The sequence below is a fragment of the Kogia breviceps genome, chromosome 4 (genome assembly GCF_026419965.1).
Source record: "Kogia breviceps isolate mKogBre1 chromosome 4, mKogBre1 haplotype 1, whole genome shotgun sequence".
NCBI classification, from domain to species: domain Eukaryota; kingdom Metazoa; phylum Chordata; class Mammalia; order Artiodactyla; family Physeteridae; genus Kogia; species Kogia breviceps.
The window spans coordinates 174,795,998-174,823,776 of record NC_081313.1 but is presented as its reverse complement, the minus strand read 5'-3'; the positions used below and the strand labels follow the sequence as shown (position 1 = coordinate 174,823,776).

At 53.7% G+C, this 27,779-nt stretch overlaps 1 protein-coding gene across 12 annotated transcripts; it reads right to left on the bottom strand.

Annotated features, from left to right (window-relative positions):
* Window positions 1–933: 933 nt before the first annotated feature.
* KANK2 (KN motif and ankyrin repeat domains 2) lies at window positions 934–27,005 on the bottom strand. Of its 12 annotated transcripts, none has more exons than XM_067032791.1 (13): window positions 26,918–27,005; window positions 25,229–25,455; window positions 24,124–24,239; window positions 22,446–23,657; window positions 11,594–11,767; window positions 11,396–11,498; window positions 10,366–10,605; window positions 9,630–9,717; window positions 8,875–9,094; window positions 7,607–7,749; window positions 4,785–4,985; window positions 4,616–4,705; window positions 934–3,196 (listed from the first exon to the last, which is right to left on the bottom strand). In XM_067032791.1, the coding sequence occupies exons 3-13, from the start codon at window positions 24,158–24,160 to the stop codon at window positions 3,137–3,139; spliced, it is 2,568 nt and encodes an 855-aa protein (XP_066888892.1). In that variant the 5' UTR covers window positions 24,161–24,239; window positions 25,229–25,455; window positions 26,918–27,005; the 3' UTR covers window positions 934–3,136. The 12 variants fall into 12 exon arrangements, with proteins under 12 accessions (XP_066888892.1, XP_066888890.1, XP_066888893.1 ...); XM_067032789.1 differs by having other exon boundaries at window positions 10,366–10,617; window positions 24,124–24,275; window positions 26,918–26,998; XM_067032792.1 differs by having other exon boundaries at window positions 24,124–24,275; window positions 26,918–26,998.
* Window positions 27,006–27,779: the final 774 nt, after the last annotated feature.

Here is a 27,779-nt window from a genome sequence, read left to right as displayed (position 1 = left end):
TCAAGTCCATTCTCTAGTAGGTCTGTGTCTTTATTCCCGTCTTACCCTAGGTTCTTCATGACCTTTTTTTTTTTCTTAGATTCCATATATATGTGTTAGCATACGATATTTGTTTTTCTCTTTCTGACTTACTTTACTCTGTGTGACAGACTCTAGGTGCCAAATGTTTTTGTATTGCTTAAACTTTGTGTTTTACAATCACTGTAAATTCTTTTGTCATGAGGAAAAAACAATCAGTAAACATTTTTTTCTGCCCACAGTGGGGTTTTTTTTTAAATAAATAAATAAATTTATTTATTTATTTATTTTTGGCTGTGTTGGGTCTTGCTGCCCGCGGGCTTTCTCTAGTCGCGGTGAGCTGGGGCTACTCTTCGTTGAGGTGCACGGGCTTCTCATTGCGGTGGCTTCTCTTGTTGCAGAGCACGGGCTCTAGGTGCATGGGCTTCAGTAGTTGCACACGGGCTCTAGAGCACAGGCTCAGTAGTTGTGGCACACGGGCTTAGTAGCTCTGTGGCATGTGGGATCTTCCCGGACCAGGGCTCGAACCCATGCCCCCTGCATTGGCAGGCAGATTCTTAACCACTGTGCCACCAGGGGAGTCCCACCCACAGTGGGTTTGATTAGAACTTTCTGCCACAATGGCAGTGTTCTATGTCTCTGCAGCCCAATGGGGTACTCACCAACCACATGCAGCTACTGACCATGAATTAATTACAGTTGATTTACATCTAAATGGAAATTGCCACAGGTGGCTGGTGGCTAGTGGCTATAGTATTGGACAGTGCCAGTGTAGGGCAGAGCATAAGAGAGCTTATTGTAATATTCTTGTCACCTTTCTGTAGCCTGGAACATTGTTCAAACAAGTCCATTTTAAAAAAGAGATCTATTTTAAAACTTCAAGAGGAGTACAGTAAGACGAGGACCAGACACAGATGCTTTGGCATAATCATAAGGTAGCTTTATTAAATTCCTTTACTGTCTAAAAAACGATTACAAAAAGGAATACTTCATTTAAGTGTAATACTGTCTTTATGGACGTACCGTGGTTGGAAAGTGAAGTTAAAGGTCATGAATACACGTGAGAAGAGAGTGGGGTCAGAGGCAGGACCCCCTGTAGCCTACCATGCCAAGTCCAGTGGGTAAGCTGGGGAGAAGGGAACACAGGGATAACTATGGACTTACAGGGGGTGTCAATGAACTGTTCTACAAGCTTAAAATAAACGTACCCACCGGCCCCAGGGCCAGACACACAGGCACACAACTCTTGTACCACTTCTGAAAGCTGCCCAAAGCCGTACACACACACACACACACACACACACACACACTCTGGGGGGTTTCGTTTCCTAGACACACACACACACACACACACACTCTGGGGTGTCTCTCTCCTAGAGACACACACACACACACACACACACACACACACACACACACTCTGGGGTGTCTCTCTCCTAGAGACACACACACACACACACACTGGGGTGTCTCTCTCCTAGACACACACACACACACACACACACACACACACACACACTCTCTCTCTCTCTCTCTCTCTCTCTCTCTCTCTCTCTCTCTGGGGTGTCTCTCTCCTCTGACCAATTAAGCTCTCTTGTCTTAGATATCCCTTCCATCAAAATCAAAGCAAGCCAGACTTCATCAAGCCAGGAAACCTACTTTTCTAGGAGAGAGGCCAGCACTTGGCTTTATTGAATGAACGTGTAAGTGCCGAGGGCTTGCTCTGTCCTGCTGGGGTTTTGGCTTCCACCCCAGCAGCTAAGCTGAGAACTGGACAAGAGAGGGCAGGACACCTAAGAACGAGGGATCTTACTCCCTGGTCACAAGGCACTTTTTGAGGCTCAGAACCTGTCCCCCTTCCCCCCTACCCTTTTTTTTTTTTTGTCACAAAAGGAAGGAACAGGAAAGAAAACTTTGTTGAGATTCTGGGGACAAAATAGGCCATGCAGGAAACTACGTGTGTCGGGAGAGCCCCATTTCCAGCAGGCTCCGTTCCAGGCAGCTCTGGAAAGGCTGTACGTTGTTAAAAAAAAAAAAAAACAACAAAAAACCAGCTGGCCCTTGTTTGGTTTTCGGCAAAGCCCTGTCTCTTTAAGTTTGCACTGGGAGCCCTTGGGGGCAGCCAACTTTTAATCGAGCACACATGGAGTTTTTGGAACTGGTCCTATGCTTTGCCAACAATCTCATGCCCTGTTTTCTTTCCTTTGAGGAGAGAAATTCTGGAGTCTGGGGAGAAAAAGGATGGCCTCGCTACTGGCGTTTTAAGCCTAGGGATGCAGGGACCACTCCGGGGACAGGATTCATTTCCTGCGTCTCCACATCTAAAGGATTTTCTAGGAAAACGAGTATGTGCCAGGGCCCCCACGTGGGGAGGGGACGGATTTCTGGGTAATCTCTCGATACGAACTACTTGCACACCTCGGCGGCTGGGTCCTGAGCCCCCCACCTGAATGGGGGCGTGGGAGATGCCAGCAGGGGCAACATGAAGGCAGAAGAAACGACTAAACTTCCTGCCCCGGGTGACAAAGACAGGGTCTGCTTTGTGACGAGACCAGAAGAAAATTCCACCAAGCAAGCCGTCTGGGGAGGGGCAAGTGGACAAAATGCTATTATATAGCAAACAATTAAATGTAGGGGAGCGAGCAGGGGGCGCATTAGGCCACTCCGGACGTGATCCGTGCGTAATCACAGAGGATTAAAATGAAAATATGCGATTCCAGTGACTTTCAAATTTTCCCCCCGTCCCCGAACATGATTCAGAAATACAATATTTTTCCCTCTCACCCTCCTCCGTCCTTAATCGCCAGTTGATTGTTCTCAGCGTTCTTCGCAAACCCACGCCCCAGCATTAGCCACTGGCGCCAATTTATATAAGAATTTAGCTTCGGTCTGCGCTGCGGCTGCTTTGAACCGGGGTGCTGGGAAAAACCTGCTTTCGGCTGAAGTCTCAGAGCTGTTGGGGGCTCCCCGGGGAAGCAGAAGAAAACCCCACTTGCATTTGAGACTTGGGCCTTGGTGGGTAGAGTGGGGGCCGGCCAGGGAGGGGATGAGGGACCAGGGATGGTTCGCTCTGGGGCTGCCTGGCCCCCGGGGGAGGCGCCTCGGGCCCCTCTCACAGCTACTCTTCTGCGGAGGATGACGCAGGACTCTCCTCATCCGACACTGACATCGGGGCAAACTGAAAAGAGAGGCAGAATTCCTTTTGTTTGGCGTCCTTTCCTGTGCTGTGAGGCGCCGACTTTGTTGGCTGGCCCCGCGCCTGCAGTGAGTGAACAAGAGGCCTTGGTTTCTTGGCCTCAAGGAGGTGACGTTGAGGAGATGCTTTGGAGCAGCACACAGATGAATGCAGTGGAGGGTTTTTCCTGAGGGATCAGGGGTGGAAGGCAATGAAAGTGGAGAGTGGGCGGTTGGGGAGGGTGACGTCTGAGCTGAAGGATGTTAGGGGTCCAGCCAAGGGGCAGGGCGTTCCAGGCAGAGGAAACAGCAAGTGCAAAAGCCCTGAGGCAGGAGCAGCGATCAGGCCAGTGTGGCTGGAGCAGAGTGAGTGAGGGGGAGAGGAGAGAGCGTGGGGGGAGGTGAGGGGTGTTGAGCAGGGCTTGGTGGGCTCTGGAGGTGACTTTCGCTTTTTTCCCTTAAGTGGGGTGGGAGCCACAGAGGGCTGTGAGCAGAGGAGGGATGTACTCTGACTCAGGTGCTCACAGTGGCCTCTGGCCGCTGGGGGGAGAACAGAGTGGAGAGGACGGTGAGGGTGGGAGCCAGGGAAGCAGAGCGGAGGCAGCGGCAGCGGTCCAGGTGGACACTGATGGAGGAGTGGGATTCATCCCTCAGGAGCCCTGGGAAGCAGGACCATATATCAGACAGCAGGACACCACCCGGCCCCATCACCCCCCATTTTCCAGTTGAGGACATGGAGGCCCCCAAGGGGATCCCCTAAGCACCACAACTGAGGCTCAGGTGTCCTAACACCCTACGGAGTGAAGACGGAAAGACTCGGAGCCTCAGGAAGAAGCTGGAAAGCCAGTCAGGAGCCAAATGGTCTCAGCAACCTTTTCTCTCCTAGACCATTTGGGGAATTGCTGTGGTTGACGCCCACCACGCCACCCTTGAACCTGGCCCCAGACGGGCCTGGGGAGGCCGGGGCAGGTACAAGGTAGGGGTGAGGAGGAGGGGGCAGAGAGGCTCCTGCCGGTGGTCTGGATTCAGACCCCGAGGTCTCTCCGCCCCTTCCTGTCTGAGAGACTGGGCCAGGAAGGTAACCATTCAAAGCGTCAGCTTCCCCACCTGAAGAATGGTAATAGTAACGGTACTTTATGCAACTGAACTGGGTTATTGTGGAAGGTTCCAGAAATCATGCTTGGGAGACACGCCAAAGTCCTCTGTGTGGTAATTAAGAGCATGATTTGGAACTAGACAGATCCGAGTTCGAATACCGTGATGCCAGCCATAACCATGCAGTCTCAGCCCTCCTGCCTTATTTCCTCACGGGGGCACCGTGAAGGTTCAACAAGCAGCTGACCATGCAGCCCTTGGGATGGGCCCCATACACCATCCATTCTCAGAGCCCCGCACCCCCTGTCCTACCCGGCCCGAGACTCACCGAGCACTTGATGTTCATGCGAGAGTACAGCATAGATGCAATTTCACTGTGTCCTGCATCCAAGGCCACCATCAAAGCTGTGCTCCCGTCCTGCAAAGCATCAGTTGCTATGCTGACACCCTGCACCATGTTCCCGCCCTCCCCGGAGTGCGCCTGGGTGGGGACTCACGCGGTCGGTGATAGAGATGTCGCAGCTGGGCACAGCCAGCAGCAGCGCCGTGATCTCCTTGTGGCCGTGCTCGCAGGCACACATGAGGGCCGTGGAGCCGTCATCATCTTGGACGTTGACATCCGCCTCGCAGGCAAGCAGGGCTTTGACCACGTCCACCCGCCCGTGGCTGACCGCCAGCATCAGGGCTGTCTGCCCCGCCTGGGCAGGGCAAGGAACAGCTTATGGATCATGCAGCCTCCAGAGCATGACACCCCTGCTCCGGAACCATCCATGGTTCCCGAGTACTCTGACGCTAACAGCACCTCCACTCACGGGCCTCCTTCTGTATCTCAAATAATCCTTCCTACCAGTGGGCCTTTGCACTTGCTAATCCGTCTTCCTCCTGCTGGCTCCTCCCTCAGGTCTCAGCTTAAATGTCTCCTCCTCAGGGAGATGCTCTGTGCCTCCCCACCCCTATGCCCACTGAAAGCAGATTCGTAACTCCCAGGTGCAAACGTAAGTAAAATGTGTTGAGCTAAGAGTTGTACACTTTTCTGTCTGCCAGTTAAACTTCACTGTAAAAAAAAAAAAAATCAACGTCCATCAGTGGATGAATGGATAAAGAAATGTATATATCCATACTACAGAACATTATTCATCCTTAAAAAGAAAGGAAGGCCTGAAGCTTACTGCAACATGGATGAACCTTGAAAATATTATGCTCCATGATAGGAGCCAGACACAAAAGGACACAATACTACATGATTCCATTTATATAAAATATCCAGAACAGGCAAATCCATAGAGACAGAGAGCAGACTGGAGGGGGCCAGGGGCTGGGGAAGTGGGGATGGGAGTGACCGCTGTGGGTGCCGGGTCTCCTGTCAAGGTGTAAAGATGTTCTGGAGGTAGACAGAGATGGGGGTTGCACGGCATTATGGATCGATTTGTTCACTTTAAAAGGGTTAATCTTATGTGCACGTCACCTCAATTTTTAGAAAAGGAAACCACCCGGGCATACATCTGGAAGGACGAAAACTCGAATTCAAAAAGATACATGCACCCCAATGCTCATAGCAGCACTTTTACAATAGGCAAGACTTGGAAGCAAGCTAAGTGTCCATCGACAGATGAATGGAGAAGATGTGGAACATATATACACAATGGAGTATTACTCAGCCATAAAGAAGAATGAAGTAATGCCATTTGCAGTAATATGGATGGACCTAGAGATTACCGTACTAAGCGAAGTAAGTCAGAGAAAGACAAATATTATCATATGATACCACTTATATGTGGAATCTACAAAAATGATACAAATGAACTTATTTACAAAACAGAAACAGACTCACAGACATAGGAAACAAATTTATGGTTACCAAAGGGGAAACGTGGGGAGGGATAAATTAGGAGCTTGGGATTCACAGATACAAACTACTATATGTATAACAGATAAACAACAAGGTCCTACTGTAGAGCACAGGGAACTATAGTCAATGGCTGGTAATAACCTATAATGGAAAAGAATCTGAAAAAGAACGAATCACTTTGCTGTACACCAGAAACTAACACAACATTGTAAAGCAACTATACTTCGATTTTTTTAAAAAAGCAAACCACCAAGAAAAAAATTTTAATTAAAAAAAAACAGTAAAAAAACAAGGAGGGTCTGCCTGTTACACACCATGGCAGCACCTCCCCCTTTTCCTTCACTGCAGTAAGGCTGCTGCTAATCTCTCCCCTCCTCGCTGTCCCCACGGGGTCCTGGCTGCCCTGCTCTTCTGCCCAGACACCCACCCATGCCCCAGTCACCCCCACAGTCTCCCAGCTTCTGCTCCCCAACATACAGCCGAAGGGAGATTCCAAACCAGAAAGCAGCCCTAGCCCCTGCCCTGGTAGCTTCCCGCAGCCCTGAGGCCAAAGCTCCGCTAAGCCTCCAATGCTCGGGCTCCTGGAGCTCTTGGCTGGCTAGTGAGCTTTGAGAGGGTGGGGACCGTGCCTGCTTGTCAAACATTTCAGTCCTTGGCGTCCGGTTGCTGGTCAATGTATTACCAAGCAGGATGTGGGATGGTGTCGGCTTAAGAAAAGCTGAGTACCCCCATGTCTTCCCACACCCCCATTTCCACCATGAGGTCCTGTGTCAGAGGCACCCTGGCAGACAGGTCATTAAGAATGGGGCTCTTGGGGGCTTCCCTGGTGGCGCAGTGGTTGAGAATCCTCCTACCAGTGCAGGGGACACGGGTTCGATCCCTGGTCCAGGAGAATCCCACATGCCGCAGAGCAACTAAGCCCGTGTGCCACAATTACTGAGCCTGTGCTCTGGAGCCAGTGAGCCACAACTACTGAGCCTGTGAGCCACAACTACTGAGCCCACATGACACAACTACTGAAGCCCACATGCCTAGAGTCCGTGCTCTGCAACAAGAGAGGCCACCACAATGAGAAGCCCACTCACCGCAACGAAGACCCAACGCAGCCAAAAATAAATAAATTTTTAAAAAGAAAAAAAGAATGGGGCTCTCGGGACTTCCCTGGAGGTCCAGTGGTTAAGACTCCGTGCTTCCACTGCAGGGGGCGCAGGTTAGATCCCTGGTTGGAAAACTAAATCCTACATGCCATGTGACACGGCCAAAAAAAAAAAAAAAAAAAAAAAAGAATGGGGAGCTAGACCCCCAGGTTCAAGTCCCCCCCTCCTCTAGTTTGACCTTGAGGAAATGAATATGTCTCTGAGCCTTGGTTTCTTTGCCTGTGGAGTGGGGATTCTCCCCTTGGGCTTGGGTATGGCCAAGACTTAATAAATGGGAAGAGTTATCCCGGTCTGCAGCGCCGAGGGCCCGTACCTGGCTGGCTTTGGCATTGACATCTCCGAGCCGGAAGAGCTGCAGGACAGTCTCGATGTCATGCTGGGTCTTCAGGGTGGCCAGGGCGGTGAGCATGATGGGGCTGTAGCCGGCGCGGTTCTGCTTATCCACCTGGCAGACACCTGAGGGGAGGGCACCAGAAGGACAGCAGGTCTCAGATACCCCTGATGCTGGCCAGCTCTGCCTGCAGGCTGAGGGAGGGTCCCCGAGGCCCAGGCCATGTCTCTGCCATCAGACTGGAAACCTTGTTCACGACATAAAGAGCACTGGGTATCAAGCCTCCTCCAGCAGCCTAGGCCTGGCCTAATTACTCCTTTTTCTTGGACTGAGAACCCCATTCTGGCCTAGGGTCTCCATCTCTGTTATGGGAGGGGCTCGTAAAGGTGTAGACTGTGCCTCCTCCATCAGACTGGGGCCCCCTGGATACTGGCACCCACATTTTAGGGCTGAAAGTAGGAGCTGTGTCTCCCCCGTTGATCTGGAAGAGTCCCTAGTCAGTCTCCTCCCTGAGACTGTGGGCTCTGCCTCCTTCGTCAGACTGACTAGGGGGCTATGTCTTCCCCATTACAACTAGGGGAAAGCAAATTTCTTCATGTCAAATCGAGGACCACATCTTCTCTCCAAGCCCCAGGCCAGAGGCCACATCCACGTCCTTCCCTCAGATTAGGGTTCCAGAGGTGCGCCTTCATTATACAGGGGTCACTGGTGGGGGGGGGTGGAGGGAAGGGCCACATATTTTCCATAAGACCATGTCTGCCTTTTCCAGTACACCGGGGCCACGGGTGGGGCCTGTATCCCCCTCACCTCAGACTGGGAGGGCGGCGTCCCCCCCATCAGACGGGGAGGGCGGCGTCTCCCCCATCAGACGGGGAGGGCGGCGTCTCCCCCATCAGACTGGGAGGGCGGCGTCTCCCCCATCAGACGGGGAGGGCGGCGTCTCCCCCATCAGACGGGGAGGGCGGCGTCTCCCCCATCAGACTGGGAGGGCGGCGTCTCCCCCATCAGACGCGGAGGGCGGGCGTCTCCCCCATCAGACGGGGAGGGCGGGCGTCTCCCCCATCAGAAGGGGAGGGCGGGCGTCTCCCCCATCACACGGGGAGGGCGGGCGTCTCCCCCATCACACGGGGAGGGCGGGCGTCTCCCCCATCACACGGGGAGGGCGGCATTTCCTCCATCAAACTATGAGAGTGGCCTCCCCCACAGACCGGGAAGGCAGTGTCTGCATGGCCCCGCCCCGCCGGGCTCACCGCTGTCGAGCAGCTGCCGCACCACGGGGAAGTTGGCGTGGGACACGGAGTAGTGCAGCGCAGTGTTGCCGTTGCTGTCGGCGATGTTGACCACATAGTCCAGCAGCCGCGCCGACATGGCCCGGAAAGTGACCAGGTGGCGCCGCACAAGCTCTGGGTGGGCATCGCTGCGGCAGGCCAGGCGCAGCCACTCCTGCAGCACCGTGGTGTAGGCCACTTTCTGTATGCAGATTGGGAAGGAAAGAGGTGTGAGGGCCACGGAAGCCCCCCCCCAAGGGGAGTACAGACACACCACCCTGAATCCGAGCCTTGAGGGGAAGCATGGGTGCCCCACCCCAGTGAGCCCCCCTGGAGGAAAATGTAGTGTCCCCTGCCCTGGACAAGAACCCTAAGGGAAGTGTAGACACTGCAGTACCAGGTATGCCCCCAGAAAGAAGGTGTGGGCATTTCCACCCTGGATGTGACCTTCAAAGGCAAGTGTAGACACCCATCAAGGGAAATATGGCAGCCCCTTCCCTCAAGCCCCCGAAGGAACAGGAACCAAGGCTGGGTTTGCCGGCGGGCAATCATCCTTGGCCCCTCCCAGCCTCCCTGGCGCCTCTCCAAAGACCAAGACTCAAGCCTCGGAGCCCCCCCACAAGCTCCCAGCTAGGATCCTGGGGTCCCCATGATCCAAAGCAGAAGGAGAAGCCAGGGTGACGGTGGAAGGGACAAAGCCCTCCCCACGCCCTTTCAGGCCCAGGGCCCCACCGTACCAGCTCCCGCTCGGTGAGGGCACTGGGGTTCTCCAGGTACTTCTCCAGGGCAAGGCAGGCTGAGATGAGGTCAGGGCTGAGTTCCATCCTGCCGGTGGCAGACAAATGGGGAGGTGATCTTAGGAGCGCCCACCTCAGCCTCCTGGGTGCCCCCTACTCCCCACATCCAGTAGGGGTGCTCAGAGAGGCCCTCAACACTCTCCACCAAGGCACTCACCCAGTTCTGCCAGGGCTCACCTGAGTGGTAGAATCTCAGACCCCCTTCCCCGGGGACATAATTTTACACGGCACCCCAAGGGGCAGACATGGGGAGCACACAGACCCCAAGAGAAAGTGGACACGTGGGCCAAAATTTATTCCAAGTGGCCAGTGGCAGATGGAAAATCTTTCTCTGAGGACAGATTTTTTTTTTTTTTTAAATCAGGGGAAAAAAAAAAAAAGAGAGACATACACAGGATGGACAGGTGTGGCAAATGTCCCAAAGAAGGTGGGTGGCTTAAGGACCAACTTGGTCTGCCCCTTAAACCCAAAGCTGAACAGCCCAAATTGCCCCCATCAGGCCCTTTATCAAAGCCTCCGGACCTTCAGATGCCCAGAAGGAGAAAGTGCTTGTTCACTAATTCAGACTAAGGTGGGCATGACTGATCGGAGGTTCCCTCAGAGGGTTTGAATGGTGGGATCTGAGGCAGAGGTCACCCCAGGCCCTGCCTAAATCCCTCCCACACAGAAAACTGACCGGATCTCCTCTTCCGCACTTGATCCCGACGCCCCCTCAGCTGTGGGCGCCTGCTGAGACTCCCGGGACAGCTGGCACTCCTCCTGGCTGATCTTGGCCTTTGCCGTTTCCTTGGGCCTGAGCTGGGGGGCTTCAAGCACACTCGGAACCCTCTCCTCCGGCTCTGGGGCCTCGTTCTCTGTACTCTCATTGTCTGAGAAGTTCTCTGCTGTGCTGGAATCCTCAGATGAGGACTCATACCTGGGGGAGACACTGCAGGTGGTGGGGAGGGGCACGTGACCTCTCTGGGCCTCAGTTTCCCCATCTGTTAAATGGGGGTAATGGCAGTATCTAGCTCACAGGGCTCCAGGGATGCAGCTTATAGCACCTGGCACACAGTAAGTGATCAACAAACACTGGCTGTGATTGTGATCATGCTTGGGGGGGCCAGGGAGGGACACTGCTTTTCCCTTCCACCCTTTGGTACCTCTTACACTTTGCTCCTTACACAGGTGTTATACTGATTCAGATCCTTGCCCCACTGCAGACAGGACCCTCATGCTTCTTGCTACCTCCAAACACATCTAAACTTCTGGGCCTGGCATTCAAGGCCTCCAACTGGCCCGGTTCCCCAGGCCTCCCATTTTTCACGTCACTGCTTCCTCCCACCCCTGAGCCTTTATCCAGGCTGTGCCCTCCATCAGGAGACCCCCACCCCTCCTGCTCTGCACCTCGCAAGCTTCTGCTTGTCCTGCAGCACATGTGTTCCCCTCAGTCTGTTATTTCCCTGGGCCCCCCCACTGCCTGAGCATCCCGCATCATTGCTCCAGTCATGTTGTGTTGGGATCGCCTATTAGGGCCCAAGATCACAGTGGACCAAGAGCTCCATGAGGGCAGGGAGCTGAGTCCAGCACCTCCCGAGGGGTAGTGTGGTGCAGTGGTTGCAGCACAGGCTCTGGAGCCAACCCACGAGGCGTTTCCTCGTCTGTCTACTGTGCTTTGGTTAAATGAATGAACCATAAAGAGAGGGGCTCAGACCAGGTTCTCTCACCTGCCGTTGACCCCCACGAACTGGAGGCTCCTCCGGTGGGTCTCAGGGTCTGCGGGCTCCTCCTTCTGCTTCAGGATGGATGGCACACCTGCCTGGGGCCCTCCTGGTGGGGGAGCGTGGTGTCGTGAGGCTCTCCCAAAGCCAGACCCCATGCCGGGCCTCTGGCACCTGACCCTCTCGGTGGCCACCGCCATTTACCTGCACCCCCGGCCTCCTCTGACTCCAACTCCTGTGGGACTGCTTGCCTGGTAGGCTCCCTGTTTGCGGCGTCGTGGGCAGGCACCAGGCCTGTGTTCTTCTCTGGCTGCGCGAGGGAGGCCCCCTCAGACTCCGGGGGTGACAAGGATGACTCTGCAGGAGCCTGTGGGAGACCTGAAGGGGCAGGAAAAGAGGCGCTTACTGTGGGTAACAATAGCAAAACAAGAATAGTAACAATAGCTACCTCCTGGTAGCGGGGGTGGGGGGGGTCACATACCCCAGGCCAGGTGCTCCAAGGGCTAATTCTTGCATTATTTCATCAAATCTTCCCAGCCCATGCAGAAGTTGGATGATTTACCGATGAGGAAATTGAGGCGCACAGATTGCCTGAGGTCACCCAGCGAACAAGTGGCAGAATCCATCCCAACCCTGGTTTGTTGCCTGCCTCGCAGCTGGTCAGGGTCAGGGAAGACTACGAGACCCCATAATCCTGGCTTGTGACCCCCTCCGACTTCATACTGAGTATTGTCTGGAAACTATAGCCAAGCATAGTGGTCATGGTCGGGACTCGTATCTCCCACAAAAGAGCTGTGTGACCTCAGGCAAGTCACTTAACCTCTCTGTGCCTTGGACAAACACCATTTCCTACATCATGGCATTGTGCAGACTAAAGACAGTAATGTGAGGGAGAGAGCTTAGAACAACACCTGCACATCAAGAGCACCTGAAGAGCATTTGGTAATTCAAGAGAATTGTAAACTATATTTTGATAAGATTTAATATTAATCTTTTTTTTTTTTTGGTAAGCGGGCCTCTCACTGTTGTGGCCTCTCCCGTCGCGGAGCACAGGCTCCGGACGCGCAGGCTCAGCGGCCGTGGCCCACGGGCCCAGCCACTCCGTGGCATGTGGGATCCTCCCGGACCGGGGCACGAACCCGTGTCCCCTGCATCGGCAGGCGGACTCTCAACCACTGTGCCACCAGGGAAGCCCTAATATTATACTTTTTGTTTTTAACAGAAGTAGGGTTGTGCTGTAGATAACATTTTGTATTTCACTTCCTTCTTTACTTAACATAAAGCAGGGGACTTCCCTGGTGGTGCAGTGGTTAAGAATCCACCTGCCAATGCAGAGGACACGGGTTTGAGCCCTGGTCTGGGAAGATCCCACATGCCGCGGAGCAACTAAGCCCGTGCGCCACAACTACTGAGCCTGCGCTCTAGAGCCCGCGCGCCTAAAACCCATGCTCCATGACAAGAGAAGCCACCACAATGAGAAGCCCGCGCACCGCAACAGAGACCCAACGTAGCCAAAAAATAAATAAGTAAATAAATTTTTAAAAAAGAAATTAAGCAGGTGTTCCTTTTAATAATCACAAAAAATAAACAATAAGGACTATTAGAAAATGAAAACTAAAACCCCACCCGGGTGGAGTTTCAGTTTGGGCCAATGAAAAAGTTCTGAGAATGGAGGGTGGGGACAGTTGCACGACAATGTGAATGTGCTTAATGCCACTGAGCTGGACACCCGAACATGGCAAAAATGATACTTTTTATGTTATGTGTATTTTATCATCATTAGAAAAAAACCCGCCCAGTTTGGTCTGAGAACAAAGGTGACATTATAGGACCTGGGCCCCAAGGGTGCCCACTGCACAAACGGGAGTGGCCTTGGCAGACAGCTCCAGCCCCGGATCGCCAGCCTGGAGCTAGAAACAAAAGTCCAGTTGCCACTTGGAGTGGTTTCCCGGGTCTCGGAACCCACTCAGGTTCCCCCCCCCAACCCCTGCCCTGGCCAGGCCACGTGTGGCTTCTGTGTCATCACTTCCCCAGGATGTCCCTTTCCTGCCAGCTGGCCAGGGGCTCTGCAGACCAATTCATTTTAATTCCCTTTAATGGTTAACTTTTTTTTTTTTTTTTTTTTTTTGTGGTACGCGGGCCTCTCACTGCTGTGGCCTCTCCCGTTGCGGAGCGCAGGCTCCGGATGCGCAGGCTCAGCGGCCATGGCTCACGGGCCCAGCCGCTCCGCGACACGTGGGATCCTCCCGGACCGGGGCACGAACCCGCGTCCCCTGCATCGGCAGGCGGACTCTCAACCGCTGCGCCACCAGGGAAGCCCATGGTTAACTTTTTTTGACATCCACAGTAACTACTTCCTCAAGTCCATGGGCGACACTCAACTTCAGCTAAGAACCGGGGAGTAAACACTCAGCAGAAGTAAGGCACATAGAGCGGATAAGACATTGGCCATAAATGTTTCCCACAGCGCCCCAACCCAGTCGGGCCAGGCGGATTCCTGAGCCGGGAGCTCCAACTCCCATGGGGAACGAAGAGCAAACACCGGGTTTTTACGTGAATCTCCAGATTTTTTTTTAAACCTTGTCAATAAATTCACATCAAACAAACAAACAAAAGCACTATGTGAGTGGAATGTATCAGGAGGCGGCAGATGGGCCACTTCACAGTCTCACTGTTGCCCGAACTCAGGCCTCCTGATGTAAACACCTGGGAGGTTTGTTACTCGGCAAATCAGACTATGCTCAGTGAAAGAAGCCAGTCACAGAAGGACAAATACTGCATGATTCCACTTATATGAGGTTCCTAGAGGAGTTAAATCCATAGAGACAGAAAGTAGGATGGCGGGTGCCAGGGGCTGGGGAAGGGGATGGGGAGTGAGCGAGTAATGGGGCAGAGATTCAATTTGGGAAGATGGAAGAGTTCTGGACACGGATGGTGGGGATGGTTGGACGCAGTGTGAATGTGCTTATTGTCACTGAACTGGACATTTAAAAATGGTTAAGAGAGTAAGTTTTATGTTATATGTATTTTACTGCAATTTTTTAAAATGTGAAAAAAAAAAAAGTGAAGTGGTGCAGCTCTATGGCCCGTTCTGCCCGGAGGGAAAAGCATGGCTCCTTCCAGCTTAAGAAGTTCAAGGTCAGACACTGCAACACTAAAATAACAATAACAAAACAGTTATTATTGTTATTCTGTATCTGTTATTAATAACAGTTATTCTGTATCTGTTATTAATAACAGATAACAGTTGTTATTCTACTGGGAGATGGGGCAAACTGTTATCAAAATTTATAAGGAAGAACAAAAGTCCATGGCCAGCTAATTTTACAAAAATGGGCAGGGATGGGGAAGCTGGCTTAGGAGAGAGTAACACATATTCCCAAAGTCACAATAATCAAATCAGCAGGGCACGGTTGCAGGAAGAAATGGGCCAAAGGAAAGGAGTTCCAACACAGACCCTGTCTGAAAGAACTTGGGGTAAAGCAGAGGGCTTTCCACAAATCAGTGGTCAAGGGTGAGCTCTGTGGGGTGGTGTAGGGAAAGCAGCTTACTCTGCCCAAGAAAAATCAGGCTGGATCCCTACCTCACACCTTATGCAAAAAATAAACTCCGAAGGACTAATATGAAGGCACAATGACAAAGCTACAGGAAGAAAATGTGGCAGAATATCAGTGGCCTCAAGAAGGGGAAAGATCCCTTTAAAAAGCCCTCTGAGCACTAACCATATATGAAAAGTATGAGGTGATCTCACTTAAATGTGGAATAAAAAAACCAAAAAAAACCTCATAGATACGGAGAACAGATTGATGGTCGCCAGAAGCAGGGGATGGGTGGGATGGGTAAAGGTGGTCCAGAGGTACAAACCTCCAGGTATAGGATACAGGCATACCTTCTTTTAGTGGGCTTCACTTTATCGTGCTTTGAAGATACTGCATTTTTTTACAAATTGAAGGTTTGTGGCAACCCTGCATCGAGCAAGCCTATTGGCACAATTTTTCCAACAGCATTTGCTCCCTTTGTATCTTTGTGTCACATTTTGTTAATTCTCACAATATTTCAAGCTTTTTCATCATTATTATATTTGTTATGGTGACCTGTGATCAGTGATCTTCAATGTGACTATTGCAAAAAGGTTGACTCACTGAAGGCTCAGATGATGGTTAGCGTTTTATAGCAGTAAAGTATTTTTTAATTAAGGTATGTACATTATTTTTTAAGACATAATTCTACCACACACCTAATAGACTACACTACAGTGTAAACATAACTTTCATATGCACTCTGAAACCAAAAAATTGTGTAACTTGCTTTATTGCAGGGGGTCTAGAACCGAACCCTCAATATCTCTGATGTATATTTGAAAGTTGCTAAGAGAGATCTTAAAAGTTCTCATCACAAGGGGGCTTCCCTGGTTGCACAGTGGTTAGGAATCCACCTGTCAGTGCAGGGGACGCGGGTTCGAGCCCTGGTCCAGGAAGATCCCATGTGCCGCGAAGTAACTAAGCCCGTGCACCACAACTACTGGACCTGTGCTCTAGAGCCCGCGAGCCATAACTACTGAGCCCACATGCCACAACTACTGAAGCCTGCACGCCTAGAGCCCACGCTCCGCAACAAGAGAAGCCACCGCAACGAGAAGCCCATGCACCACAACGAAGAGTAGCCCCCACTCGATGGAACCAAAGAAGGCCTGCGTGCAGTAACAAAGATCCAATGCAGCCAATAAATAAATTAATAAATAATAAATAATAAATAAAAAGTTCTCATCACGAGAAAAAATACCTGTAACTCTGTGAGGTGATAGATGTTAATTAAACCTGTTGTGGTAATCATTTTGCAGTATATACATATATCCAATCATTAATTTATACACTTTAAACTGATATAATGTTATATGTCAATTATATCTCAAAAAAGCAGAAAATATCAAAAATTAAAAAAAGAAAAATACGATGGGTTTAACTACATCAACATGAAGATTTCTATTTGGTTAAAAAAACCCCAAACTCTTAGACAAAGTTAATCTACAGAAGAATACAGGCTGTGGGAAGATAGTCATAATGCCAAAAACAGGCAAGGGATTACTTTCTAGACTAGGAGTCCACAAAATTCTTCTGTAAAGGGCCAGATAGTAAATATTTTTGGCTATGTGGGCCATAAGGTCTGCTGCAAATGGTACAAAAGCAGCCCTAAACAGTACATAAATGAATGGGCGTGGCTGTGTTCTAATAAATTAGAATTTCATATAATTTTGCTCATATCACACAATGTTTTTCTTCTTTTCACATTGTTCAACCATTTAAAAACATAAAAACCATTCTTAGCTCATGGGCTATATAAAAACAGGCAGTGGGTTGGATTTGGCCCTGCAGGCTGTAGTTTGCTAACCTCTATTCTGAAATATGCCAGGAACATCTCAAACTTGCCCAAAGAAAAATGGACAAAGGCTACAACTAAGCAACTCACCAAGGATTCTTGTTAAACTTATATGGTGATGCCCAACCTCACCAGGAATCAAAGGAATGCAAATTAAAACGAGATATGAAACAAACACAACATTGTAAAACAACTATACCCCAATTAAAAAAAAAATACAAAAACGAAAAAACACCAAGCAGATACCACCTTGCACCAGTGTCAAATGGGCGAAGAATTAGAAAGATAGGTAAAACTGTATGTTAGTGCAGATGTAGGGAAGTGGGTACTTCAGGCCCAAGCACGGCTGGTGGGAACGTGGACAGGGAGACCTTTTCCGAAGAGGATAAGACAAAATCTGGAGTGAAGTTGTACATTGCCTGTGACCCAGCCACCCCACCAGAGGGGACATGTGAGGATGGCTCCATACTGTTCAAAGCGGCCAGGAGCTGGAAGTAACCCAGGGGCCCACCAAGGGGGGGATCAGATAAGAAAGTGTAGCACATACCTAGGGCAGAAATCTACGCAGTCATTAAAAGTGACAAACCAGATTTATAAACATCAGGGTGGAGAGTTCCAAAATAGTGTGTAGAGAGAAAAAATAATGAGATTTTTTTTTTTTCCCCTAAAGCACAATACCATTTTAGGAAATTAAACAAGCATAGGGCATATTTTTCAAGAACACTCAAATATCTAAATAAGCTTCTGGAAGATGGGTTGCAAGGAAAGATATTACAGTGGGGTGGAGGTGTATGACTGAGCAGCGGTTGCTGAATCATGGCCCATGGACACGGTTTTTACATTTTTAAATGGTTGGGAAAAAAATCAAAAGAAGGATTCTCTTTGGGACACGTGAACATTATAGGAAATTGAAATTTCAGTGTCCACACATTAAGTTTTATTGGTACACAGCCATGCTCTTTCATTTATGCACTGGCTAAACCTGCTTAAGTGCTACAAAGGCATAACTGAGGAGCCAAACTCATCAAAATGTATACATTAAAAATGTGTAGGGCTTCCCTGGTGGCGCAGTGGTTGAGAATCCGCCTGCCGATGCAGGAGACACGGGTTCGTGCCCTGGTCCGGGAAGATCCCACATGCCGCGGAGCGGCTGGGCCCGTGAGCCATGGCCGTTGAGCCTGCGCGTCCGCAGCCTGTGCTCCGCAATGGGAGAGGCCACAACAGTGAGAGGCCCGCATACCGCAAAAAAAAAAAAAAAAAAAAAAAAAATGTGTAGTTTTTTGTATATTAAATATACCTCAATAAGGCTGGGGGAAAAAAAGAACTGAGCAGAACTGAGTTGTAACAGAGATCAGATGCCCCGCAAAGCCGAAAATACTTATCAATATTTATCAACCCTCAACGTTGAGGGCGGAAGACAAAGGTGAAAAAAGTATTAAAGTAAAACAAGAGAGATGCCATGCATAGCTCAATGGGGCTGGTTGCCATGAGCCCAAGAATTAGATTAACTCAGGTTTGAGCTCCTTAAGTCCAAAAGAAATTTTTTAAAAAATTTAAATCACTTGGCCAACCTGTACATGGAGGGTGTGTGTGTGTGTGTGTGTGTGTGTGTGTGTGTGTGTGTGTGTGTGTGTGTCCTTAAAAATGCCCTTCCAGGGACTTCCGCAGTCCAGAGGGTCCAAGTTCGATACCTGGTCCAGGAACTCAGATCCCTGGAAGCCACTTGGCGAGGCCAAAAAAAAAAGGGTGTGTGTGTGAAGGGTTCCCATAGAAGGACATTTGCATAGCATCTTTGACAGTAAAGAGTCACCCAGCTGTTAAAAAATAAATAGCAGGTCCCAATAATTTTTTTTTTTTTTGCGGTACGCAGGCCTCTCACTGTTGTGGCCTCTCCCATTGCGGAGCACAGGCTCCGGACGCGCAGGCTCAGTGGCCATGGCTCACGGGCCCAGCCGCTCCGCGGCATGTGGGATCTTCCCGGACCGGGGCACGAACCTGTGTCCCCTGCATCGGCAGACGGGCTCTCAACCACTGCGCCACCAGGGAAGCCCGCAAGAATTTTTTTGGCTGCGCCTTGCAGCTTTCAGGATCTTAGTTCCCCGATCAGGGATTGAACCCACACCCTCGGCAGTGAAAGCGTGGAGTCCTAACCACTGGACGGCCAGGGAATTCCCCCAAGAATTTTTAACAATGTGATGAAATGGCCCTGGGATAATGTTAAATTAAAGAAATCAGAGTTTAAATCCTGGCTTTGAAAACTGTGGGCAAATTCCTTTACCTCCCGGTGCCTCAGTTTCCTCATCTGTAAAATGGAGATTAAAAACACTACCCACCTCATAGCGGTGCTGGGGGTGTAAATGAATTAAAATACAAAAAGGGCATCAAATAATGCCCTGGGCCCATTGTAAGGGCTGCCTAAATGCTTTTAAATATAAAATAAAGCAACACAACAAATTCCATCAGCTATATGTTGCCAGACTTGAAAAATACATATTATCTTCTGCATTTAAAAAAATCAGGAGGGGGCTTCCCTGGTGGCGCAGTGGTTGAGAATCTGCCTGACAATGCAGGGGACACAGGTTCGAGCCCTGGTCTGGGAAGATCCCACATGCTGCGGAGCAACTAGGCCCGTGAGCCTGTGCGTCTGGAGCTTGTGCTCCACAACGAGAGGCCACGACAGTGAGAGGCCCACGCGCCACGATGAAGAGTGTCCCCCGTTAGCCGCAACTAGAGAAAGCCGACTCACAGAAACAAAGACCCAACACAGCCAAAAATAAATAAAATTTTTTTAAAAATGGTGGTGGTGGGTTTATGGGGCTTATATTTTGTGTTCTAGATTCGTCTGTACTTTCTAAACCTTCCACAAAGAATATGAATTGCTTTCATAGGACTATGTTTCCAACAAGAGCACAGGAAATTTCAGAGCCTTGGAGAGATCTCATGGATGCATGTGCCTGGGTACCCCTTCTCCCACTAATCTCTTTGTGGTGCCTTTGAAAGGTGAGGGGTGAATGAGACTTTATGGAGTCTCCAGGCCTCTGCCTGCCCCACCCACCTTTGCCAGCCTGAGGGGAAGGCTGCCTCTCACCTTCCCTGCCCTTGGCTGCAGCAAGCAAATTCTAGATGTCAGAGAGGCTGGGCTCCTTCCTGCCTCCTCTTCCAGGGAGTCCTCCCTGACCTACCCATTGAGCTGACTGACCTAAAAGAACACATGGTCCAAACACTCATCAAGGACTTCCCTGGCGGTCCAGTGGTTAAGACGCCACGCTTCCACTGCAGGGGGCGTGAGTTTGATACCTGGTTGGGGAACTAAGATCCCTGCATGCCTTGTGGTGTGGCCAAAAAAATAGAAAAACAAATACACAAACAAAAACCACTTGTCAAGCAGCCACCCGGCTGCTTCTTTCCTTTCACATCTTGGTTCAAAGAGCAACCTACCAGCGCCTGGTACCATACTGAACACTCACACCAACTGATGCCTTTAAGATCACACTGATCTGGTGACATCAGCTTGTCAGGACCCCCAATTTGCAAATGTGGCACAGAGAGGTTAAACAGCTTGCTCAAGGGCACAAAGCTAGGGAGCAGGGAAACCAGAATTTGAACACAGGCCGCCACCCCATCCAACCGCCACCCACCCCGTGCCCATTTTATTTGCTCCAGACGTGTTCTCTGAAATTATTTTTCTTCATGTGTTTTTGGTGGTCTCTTATTTGTTTATTGCAGGGGCTTTTGTCTGTCTTGTTCACTGCTGTGTCCCCAGTGCCTGCAAGAGTCTGGCATATAGCAGGCACTCAATAAATGTCTGCCGGATGAGAAGGTATCGAAATGAATTAGCACACACCAGTTCCACCCAAGCAAGGCAGAGATTAGGGCTGGCTGCAGCAAGAAGGAGTTAAGTGAGACACAAAGAAGAACTCTCTCAGGGGTGGCAGCTTGCACAGGGTGAGGGCATTGCTAGGTCTGTGTGTTCTGCAGGCAGAAGGCCCCGTGGCTGCCCTGAGAGGCATGTCTGGAATGGAGGTTGCCTCTCAAGAGATACCGAGGCTGGGCAGGGCGGGGCCTCTGGCTGGGGGCCAGGGTCGCAGGGCTGGGTGTTTAGGATAGACACAGAACAGAAGGGTGGAGTCCAGAGCTGTCCAGGAACAACATGGGGAAGCAAGAAAACACAGCTGGGTCCCTGCCCCCCAGCTTATGCCCTCTGGTCCCTCCATGGGCTCTGGCCACCTGACATTCAAGGCTGGGATGGGGATATGGGCCCCACCTTTGAGCCCTGCTGTAGGTTCAGAACGGCCTGGGCTTCGATCCTGGCTGTGTGGCACAGGGCAAGTGAAGCTTCTTCCCAGGCCTCAGTTTCCCCAGCTATGACAAGAATTGACCTGAGACCTTCTCTGGTGGCGCAGTGGTTGAGAGTCCGCCTGCCGATGCAGGGGACGCGGGTTCGTGCCCCGGTCCGGGAGGATCCCACGTGCTTCAGAGCGGCTGGGCCCGTGAGCCATGGCCGCTGAGCCTGCGCGTCCGGAGCCTGTGCTCCGCAACGGGAGAGGCCACAGCAGTGAGAGGCCCGCATACCGCAAAAAAAAAAAAAAAGAATTGACCTGAAAATCATTAGTAGATGGAGCAACAAGCACTGGCTAAGCACTTACTGTATGCACTAATTCACAAGAGTCTTAGAGGTGGGGGTCATTATTATGCCACTTCACAGATAAGGAAGCTGAGGCCCAGGGAGGTGAAGCTTCTCATTCAGGGTCACCCAGTAAGAGGTGAAATTTGAACCCAGGTTGCCTGGCTGCACAGCCCACCATCTTAACCTCCTCTGTAGGTGAAACACTTATCAGAGCCCTCAGCACCAGACTGGTATTCGATAAAGGACAGCTGTTATTATTATGAATCATTCTGGCAGCTCCTCCCAGGGGCCTCAGGAAGGCGGTGGTGGGACAGCTGCCATTCTGCACATCCCACATCCCCTCTCCTGGAATGAGAACTCAGCAGTTCCTCCAGGGAGCAGCCCCTTCCTCCCTCAGGACTTGGCTGGGGCTCCTCTACCCCCAGGACCTGGTCCTGGGCAGTGAGATACACAGTGATTAGCTCAGTGATGGGCATATGACCCAAGCCAGCCAAGGAGGGCCACCTCTGGGATTTTTCTTGGTGCTATCTGGATTGAGGGGCTCTCTTTCCACTGAGCTGCAAGGACAGTTGCCCGGAGTGGTGGGGCCACTTTTGTCTACCTGAGAGAGAAGGCTCCAGGGTGCACAGAGGAAGAGAAAGAGGGAGTTAGAGATTCCTGAGGATATTTGAGTACCTGGATCCAGCTATGCCTGAAGCCGTCACTAAGTTACATGGACAACACATTTCCTTTCTCATAGTCTGAGATTGGTCTCTGCCAATCAGGGACGATTTTTTGCCCAGGAACCAACAGCCTTGGGGACCCTCCCCCAAATACCTCCTGTTTTCTAGACATTGACAATGCGCTAGACATGAGCACACATGCTTAACAGACACCCAATTTCTTCTCATGGTCCCTAGAGGTACTGAGTCAGCAGCATAAGTGTCCCCTTTTCACAGATGAAGAGACCGAGGCTCTGAGAGCTGGTAGAAGGACAGGGCTGGGGCTGGACCCCGGCATTCAGAGGAAGAAGGAGGGACCCTCCACCATCTGCCCCAGCCCACTAAGGCTCACCTGCTGCCCCATCGCAGCTGCGCTCTGTGATGCTGATCTTCTTTACCAGGTGGACATTGCTGGTGGATGCAGGGGGCGTTGGGAACACTGTCTCTACCACCTCGTGACTGCGGAACACAGCGGGGCTCTCGGCCCCGCCGGATGTCGCCAGGGCCCGCAGCCCGGCCCCGTAGGGCTCCAGGCTCTGGGCCCGCTGTGCAGGGGCCCCCGCAGCTGTGCTGGCCGCCACCTCTACCTCCCTCGGCCCCTCCACCACCCGGACAGTGTCCACACGGACTGGGCTGTCTGGTGGCGGCCAGGCCTGGGGCTGGAGGTCGGCCTGCCGGGCCTGAGCTGCCTGCAGCTCCTGGAGCGCTTTCTTGAGCTGGGTCTCCAGCACGGCGACCTTAGCGGCAAGGGCTGCCTCCCCGTCGGGCATGCCCAAGTCCCGCTCTCGGACCCAGGTGCCCACGCTCCGGGTCTCGAGCACCACCGGGTCCTCGGGGGGCTCGGGGAGGTCCAGGCAGAGCTCGCTGCGCCCCCGGGCTCCCGCCGGGTGGCCTAGGAATTTCTGGCTCTTGAGCTGCACCGTGAGCTGCCGCTTCTCCTCCTGCAGCACGGACAGCTTCACCTGGAGCACGGGAATCAGTTTCACCTGCTCCTCCAGCTGCCGCAGCTTCCGCAGGGCCCCCGCCATCTGCTCCCGCACGTGGGCCAGGTGCCCAGCACTGGGCGGCACCGGCGTGGACAGTCCCGATCCCCGCGGCGTCGGGGGTGGCAGCCCCACGCCCACCAGTGAGCTTGTCGAGCCAGCCACGCTGGGGGTCAGGGAGCCCAGGCCGGTGGGGGCGGCCGCCTGGTCCTCGAGGCGGCGACGGGCGTCCAGCAGCGTGCGTTCCACGCGCGGGTTGAAGCCGGCGCGGGTCTCCAGGGCGCCGTACTGCGGGTAGAAGCCTCGGCCGCAGTAGGAGTAGGCCGAGTGGCGGCTGTCCCCACTGGCGTTGGAGCACAGAGACTCGGTGGACGTCCACCAGGAGCCGGGGCCGCGGGGCAGGGAGCCGAGGCGGGGCCGGCGCTGCACGGCCACCCGCCGCAGCGTGTGGCCCTTCTCGATGTCGTCCACGTACTTGAGAAAGTCCAGGTCCAGGCGGTAGCCGTAGGGCGTCTCCACGGAGTAGGGCAGCTCGGGCTCCTTGGAGGGGAAGGCGGGCGGGGAGGCTGGGCCGGGGGTCCCTGGGGTGGGAGGAAAGGCCAGCGCCTCTGAACACGGTGGTCCCCTCCTCGGGGCACACTGTTGCCCCTGGGAGGGTCAAGGCTTATTTGCCCAAAGGATGGCATCCCACCGGGTGCTCAACTGCTCAGCTGTGTCTGCCGTCTCCGAGCCTTCCCCGGCCAGGGCAGGGCCCTGTCACCCCCACAGACCCTTCCAGGGCAGGGCTGTGCCTCCAACCTCCCAACCTCCCAACCGAGACAGGACCCTGTCTCCCCACTCAGACCAACCTCCTTCCCTGGAAGGCCCTGTCTCTCCCATCAGACTCTCCAGGGGAGAGCCAAGTTGCCCCTCTTCAGGCCCTCAGGGCAGGGCTGCGTCCTACCCTCAGCCTCCTCAAGTAGGGCCCTCTCCCCTCCCCCAGGCCGTGTCTCCCCTCCCCCACCTCCAACCCCAGGGCAGGGCCCTCTTCCCTGTGAGACCCCTGACCTGGGAAGGGGGCTGGCACGTGCAGGACTTGGGCCATCCTCCTGCCTGCAGACGCTCCTCAAGAGTCACCTGGGAGACTGTGAGTCAGACCACCTGCAGCACGGGCTGAGGCTTACCTGGGGAGAGGGTGTGATGAAGCCGGAGTTGGGAATCTGCAGGGGGAGGGGAGGGGATGTGGCCACCTCTCCCCTCTGCCCCCTCCACCCCGCCCCAAGTTCCCCCTTCCCCTGGGCGTGGGACCCTCTCATAGGTGCACACCCAGCCTGGCTGTGGAAAGGGGTGGGGAGCCCCCAGAGCCTGGAACAAAGAAACCAAAACTCACTGTCCGCCCGCACATCTGTCCGGCCCCTGGACGGGCTCCAGCTGTTCCCACAGCCCTGCCTCCACAAGGCTCCCAGGCCGAGGAGGAGCCCTAAGCCTGACAGGCCCCACCTTTCCTGAGCCCCCTCCCCTTAGCCCAGGCAAGAGCTGGCTGCTGGGACAGATGGGGGCTTAGGTGGACCGAGGGCTGGGGCACTCATGGGGAGACAGCCTTCCTGCAAGGATCCGAGGAGACAGAGACACTGGGGCACAAAGAGGAATAGAGCTCAGGGTACGGGACCCCAAAACAGAGCTGGGTCAGGCCAGGCGGTGCGGGTGGGGGGCGGTAGGGAAAGTTGGGGGGAGTCAGCGAGGAGCAAAGCCTTTCCCCTTTATGGAAACAATTTTCTCTAAAAATAAACAGTTTCACTGCCCGGCTACACGAGAACTTCCTGCCCCCCCCCCCCACCAAGGACGCCTAGGGCTCAGGGCTGGGGGGGGGCGTGGGGGGGCGGCACGGCTGGGATAGAAGGCCGGGTGGAGGCCCGAGAAGTCATGGGGGCTGGGGGAGGAAGTAAGAGGGGGTGCCTGGAGGCTTCAAAGGGGAGGGACAAGCAGGGCCTCTCACTAACCTGCCCCCCCAGCCCTGGAGGCCGGCCAGGGCACTTTTGTCCCCAACACTCCACCTGAATTTGGCCAGTCCTTTCTGCTGTCTGACCCCTAGCCACCCTGCTGCAGAGATCCCAGCCCATCCCACCACCAGAGAGGACCCTTTGCAAGCTGCAGGTGCTGGGGCAGTGGGTACCTGGGAGGATGGGCCAGGTGGGGCACCTGCTGGGCATGAAGGCGGGGTCGGGGCTCCAGGGGCAGCCAAGCTTCTCCTGTCTCACACCCTCCTTGCTTAGCGTCTTCCTTCGTCTCTCTCTCCACGTCTCTCTGTGTCTCTCCACGTCTCTGTCTCTCTGTGTCTCTCTTCACTTCTCTCTCCCTGTCTCTCCACGTCTCTGTCCTCACTTCTCTGTCTTTCAATGCCTGAAACACACAGTCACCCAATTGTAGGAAATTTGGTTTTCCAGCTGCCTGGAGGGCCATCCCATGCACAACAGGAAGGTGATCAAAAATATTTTCTGCAGGGACTTCCCTGGGGGTCCAGTGGCTAGGACTCTGCGCTTCCAATGCAGGGGACGCGGGTTCGATCTCTGGGGAGCTAAGATCCCGCATGATGCGTGGCGCGGGCACGGCCGATAAAATAAAAGTGAATTTAAAAAAAGTTTCTGGGGACCTGAGAGAGACTGGAGGCAGGGACGAGGAACGGTCCCCGGTGTGGAACCCTGGAGGTGCAGGGTGTGAGGCGACTAACAGTAATAACTATAATCGTCATCCCAGAAACTCATTTGATTATCATGACAACCCTACCAGGTGGGTAGTTATCACCCTGTTTTACAGATTCTGTGTTTGGGGACACAGAAATACAGTGACTTGCCCAGGGTCACTGAAGGGGGAATTAGCTGGGTCTGGATTTGAATCCTAAGCCTGGTAGATTCCCCCACTGCCAGCCAAGCCACCCTTAACCCCCTCGCCACATTCCTCTGCCCATTTCCCAGGCAGAGAGACTGAGGTCTGAGAGTCTCCAGCCATCTGACCGTCTTCCACGTGGGCCGGTGACTGACTCAAGGTGGAGAAAGCAGATGGTGGGGGAAAGTGTAATGGTGGTGGGTGTCTGTGGCTGAGACTCCTCTCCCTCTATAGGACCCCTGGAGAAAGGGGAGGACCCGGGATAGAACAGAGAGACATGGAGAGAAAGGGACAGGACACTCCAAGAGGGGACAGGTGGGAGGCTCAGGGAAGGGGCGCGGGGTCCCGGGCAGGCCTGGATGTCCGGCGGGGTCTCCCTAAAGGCCCCCCTCCCAGACCAGCCTGGACGTCTCTGGGGTCTTCCCGCTCCTCTCTCCGCCTCAAAGAAGGGGCGAGGAGGACCCCGCCCCGTACAGGGTAGGGGCGGGGCCTGCGGGGTCCCCAGCTAATGGCAAACAGCTGCTGCTCCCCACGCCGGCCCAGCCGCCAGGCCGAGGCCCAGCCCGGCCGGACGCCCGGACGCCTTCCCGCCGCCTGGGCCTGGCTCCGGCCCGGCCGCGGAGGAGGGCGAGGGAGGACCGGGTGGGGGAGTGGGGAGGCGGGACAGAGGTAGAAAGGAGGATGGACACAGGGGAGAGGGGCAGAGGGGAGGCAGTGATGGGGCAAAGGGAGGTACGGATGGAAGATGGGGTTGGGGGAGAGAAGCAGAGACAGGGTCAAAGATGAAGACGGAGCAGAGGCGCGGGACCAAGACACTCAAAGTCCGGAAAGTTTGGGCATAGATGATGCAGTTGGAGGCAGCAGCTGGTAGAGACCGGCGAGATCGCGCCCCGGGATTAGGGGTGGGGTGGGTGGGGTGGGGACCACGCTCGAACCCAGAACCGGACTCGAACCCCGACCCAGCCCGGGTCCTACTCGCCTCGCGCGCTCCGGCCGCCGCTGTCCCAGCGTCCCGCCGCCCCTGCGTCCTCAGCGCGCCGCCGCCCGAGCGCCCGGCCCTCGGCGGTAGCTCCGCCCCGCCCCGCCCCCCGGGCTGGCCCCGCCCCTCTAGTCGCCAGCGTCCCGGCCACGGTGGAGGGGGATGTGGGGGGACACGATCGCACCTGGACGGGCAGGTGTGTGTGCGCTTGTGGGGTATCCGGCCTCGCCCCCTCTTCCCGTCCTCGGGTCAGGGTCCCACCACCGCTATCCTCCCCCCACCCCCCCCCGCGACAGCTGCCGCTGGGCCGCTGCGGGGGGCGGGAGAGGGCGGGGCTGGCCGGGGTCCAGCTCCTGGAGGGAGGGCGGTGGTGGCGGCGGCGGCTGCGGGAGGTCACCCCTCCCCCCGCCGGCTCAGGGCTGGAAGCCGCCCAGCACAGGCCTGGTACACGGTGGCGTGACCACCGCGGGGCGGGAAGGGAGGGCTGGGTCAGCGCGAGGCTGCACAGACCATAGCTAAGGCCTGGGCTCCATGGCCAGCCAGACCTGGGCTCCAATCCTCACTCCACCAAGCCTTTACTTGCTGCCTCAGTTTCCCCATCTGTAAAATGGGGCTAAGAATGCTGCCTGCCTGATAGTGGTGTTAAGATGATTCTATAACCATGAGGCAGGGGCCTAATAGAGGTCCCTCAGGCAGAAAGGCCCATAAATGGGGCAGTGTCTTTGCGGAAGCCAATTATACAGGGCTGGGCGCTTAACAAGAGTTTAATAAATGTTACTATTATTCCCCCTGCACACATGCGACATTGTCATTTGTGTGTTGCCTTCCCCACTAGAATGTCAGCTCTACAAGGGCAGAAATT

Bases quoted from the DNA above. Each gene is read 5' to 3' on its own strand.
- KANK2 (XM_067032785.1), bottom strand. From the start codon at position 25,265: ATGCCCAGCAGGTGCCCCACCTGGCCCATCCTCCCAG. The intron at 24,276-25,228 runs GTACCCACTGCC...CTCCCCCTGCAG, and splicing joins CACCTGGCCCATCCTCCCAG to ATTCCCAACTCCGGCTTCAT. The intron at 11,499-11,593 runs GTAAATGGCGGT...CTCCCCCACCAG, and splicing joins AGAGGAGGCCGGGGGTGCAG to GAGGGCCCCAGGCAGGTGTG.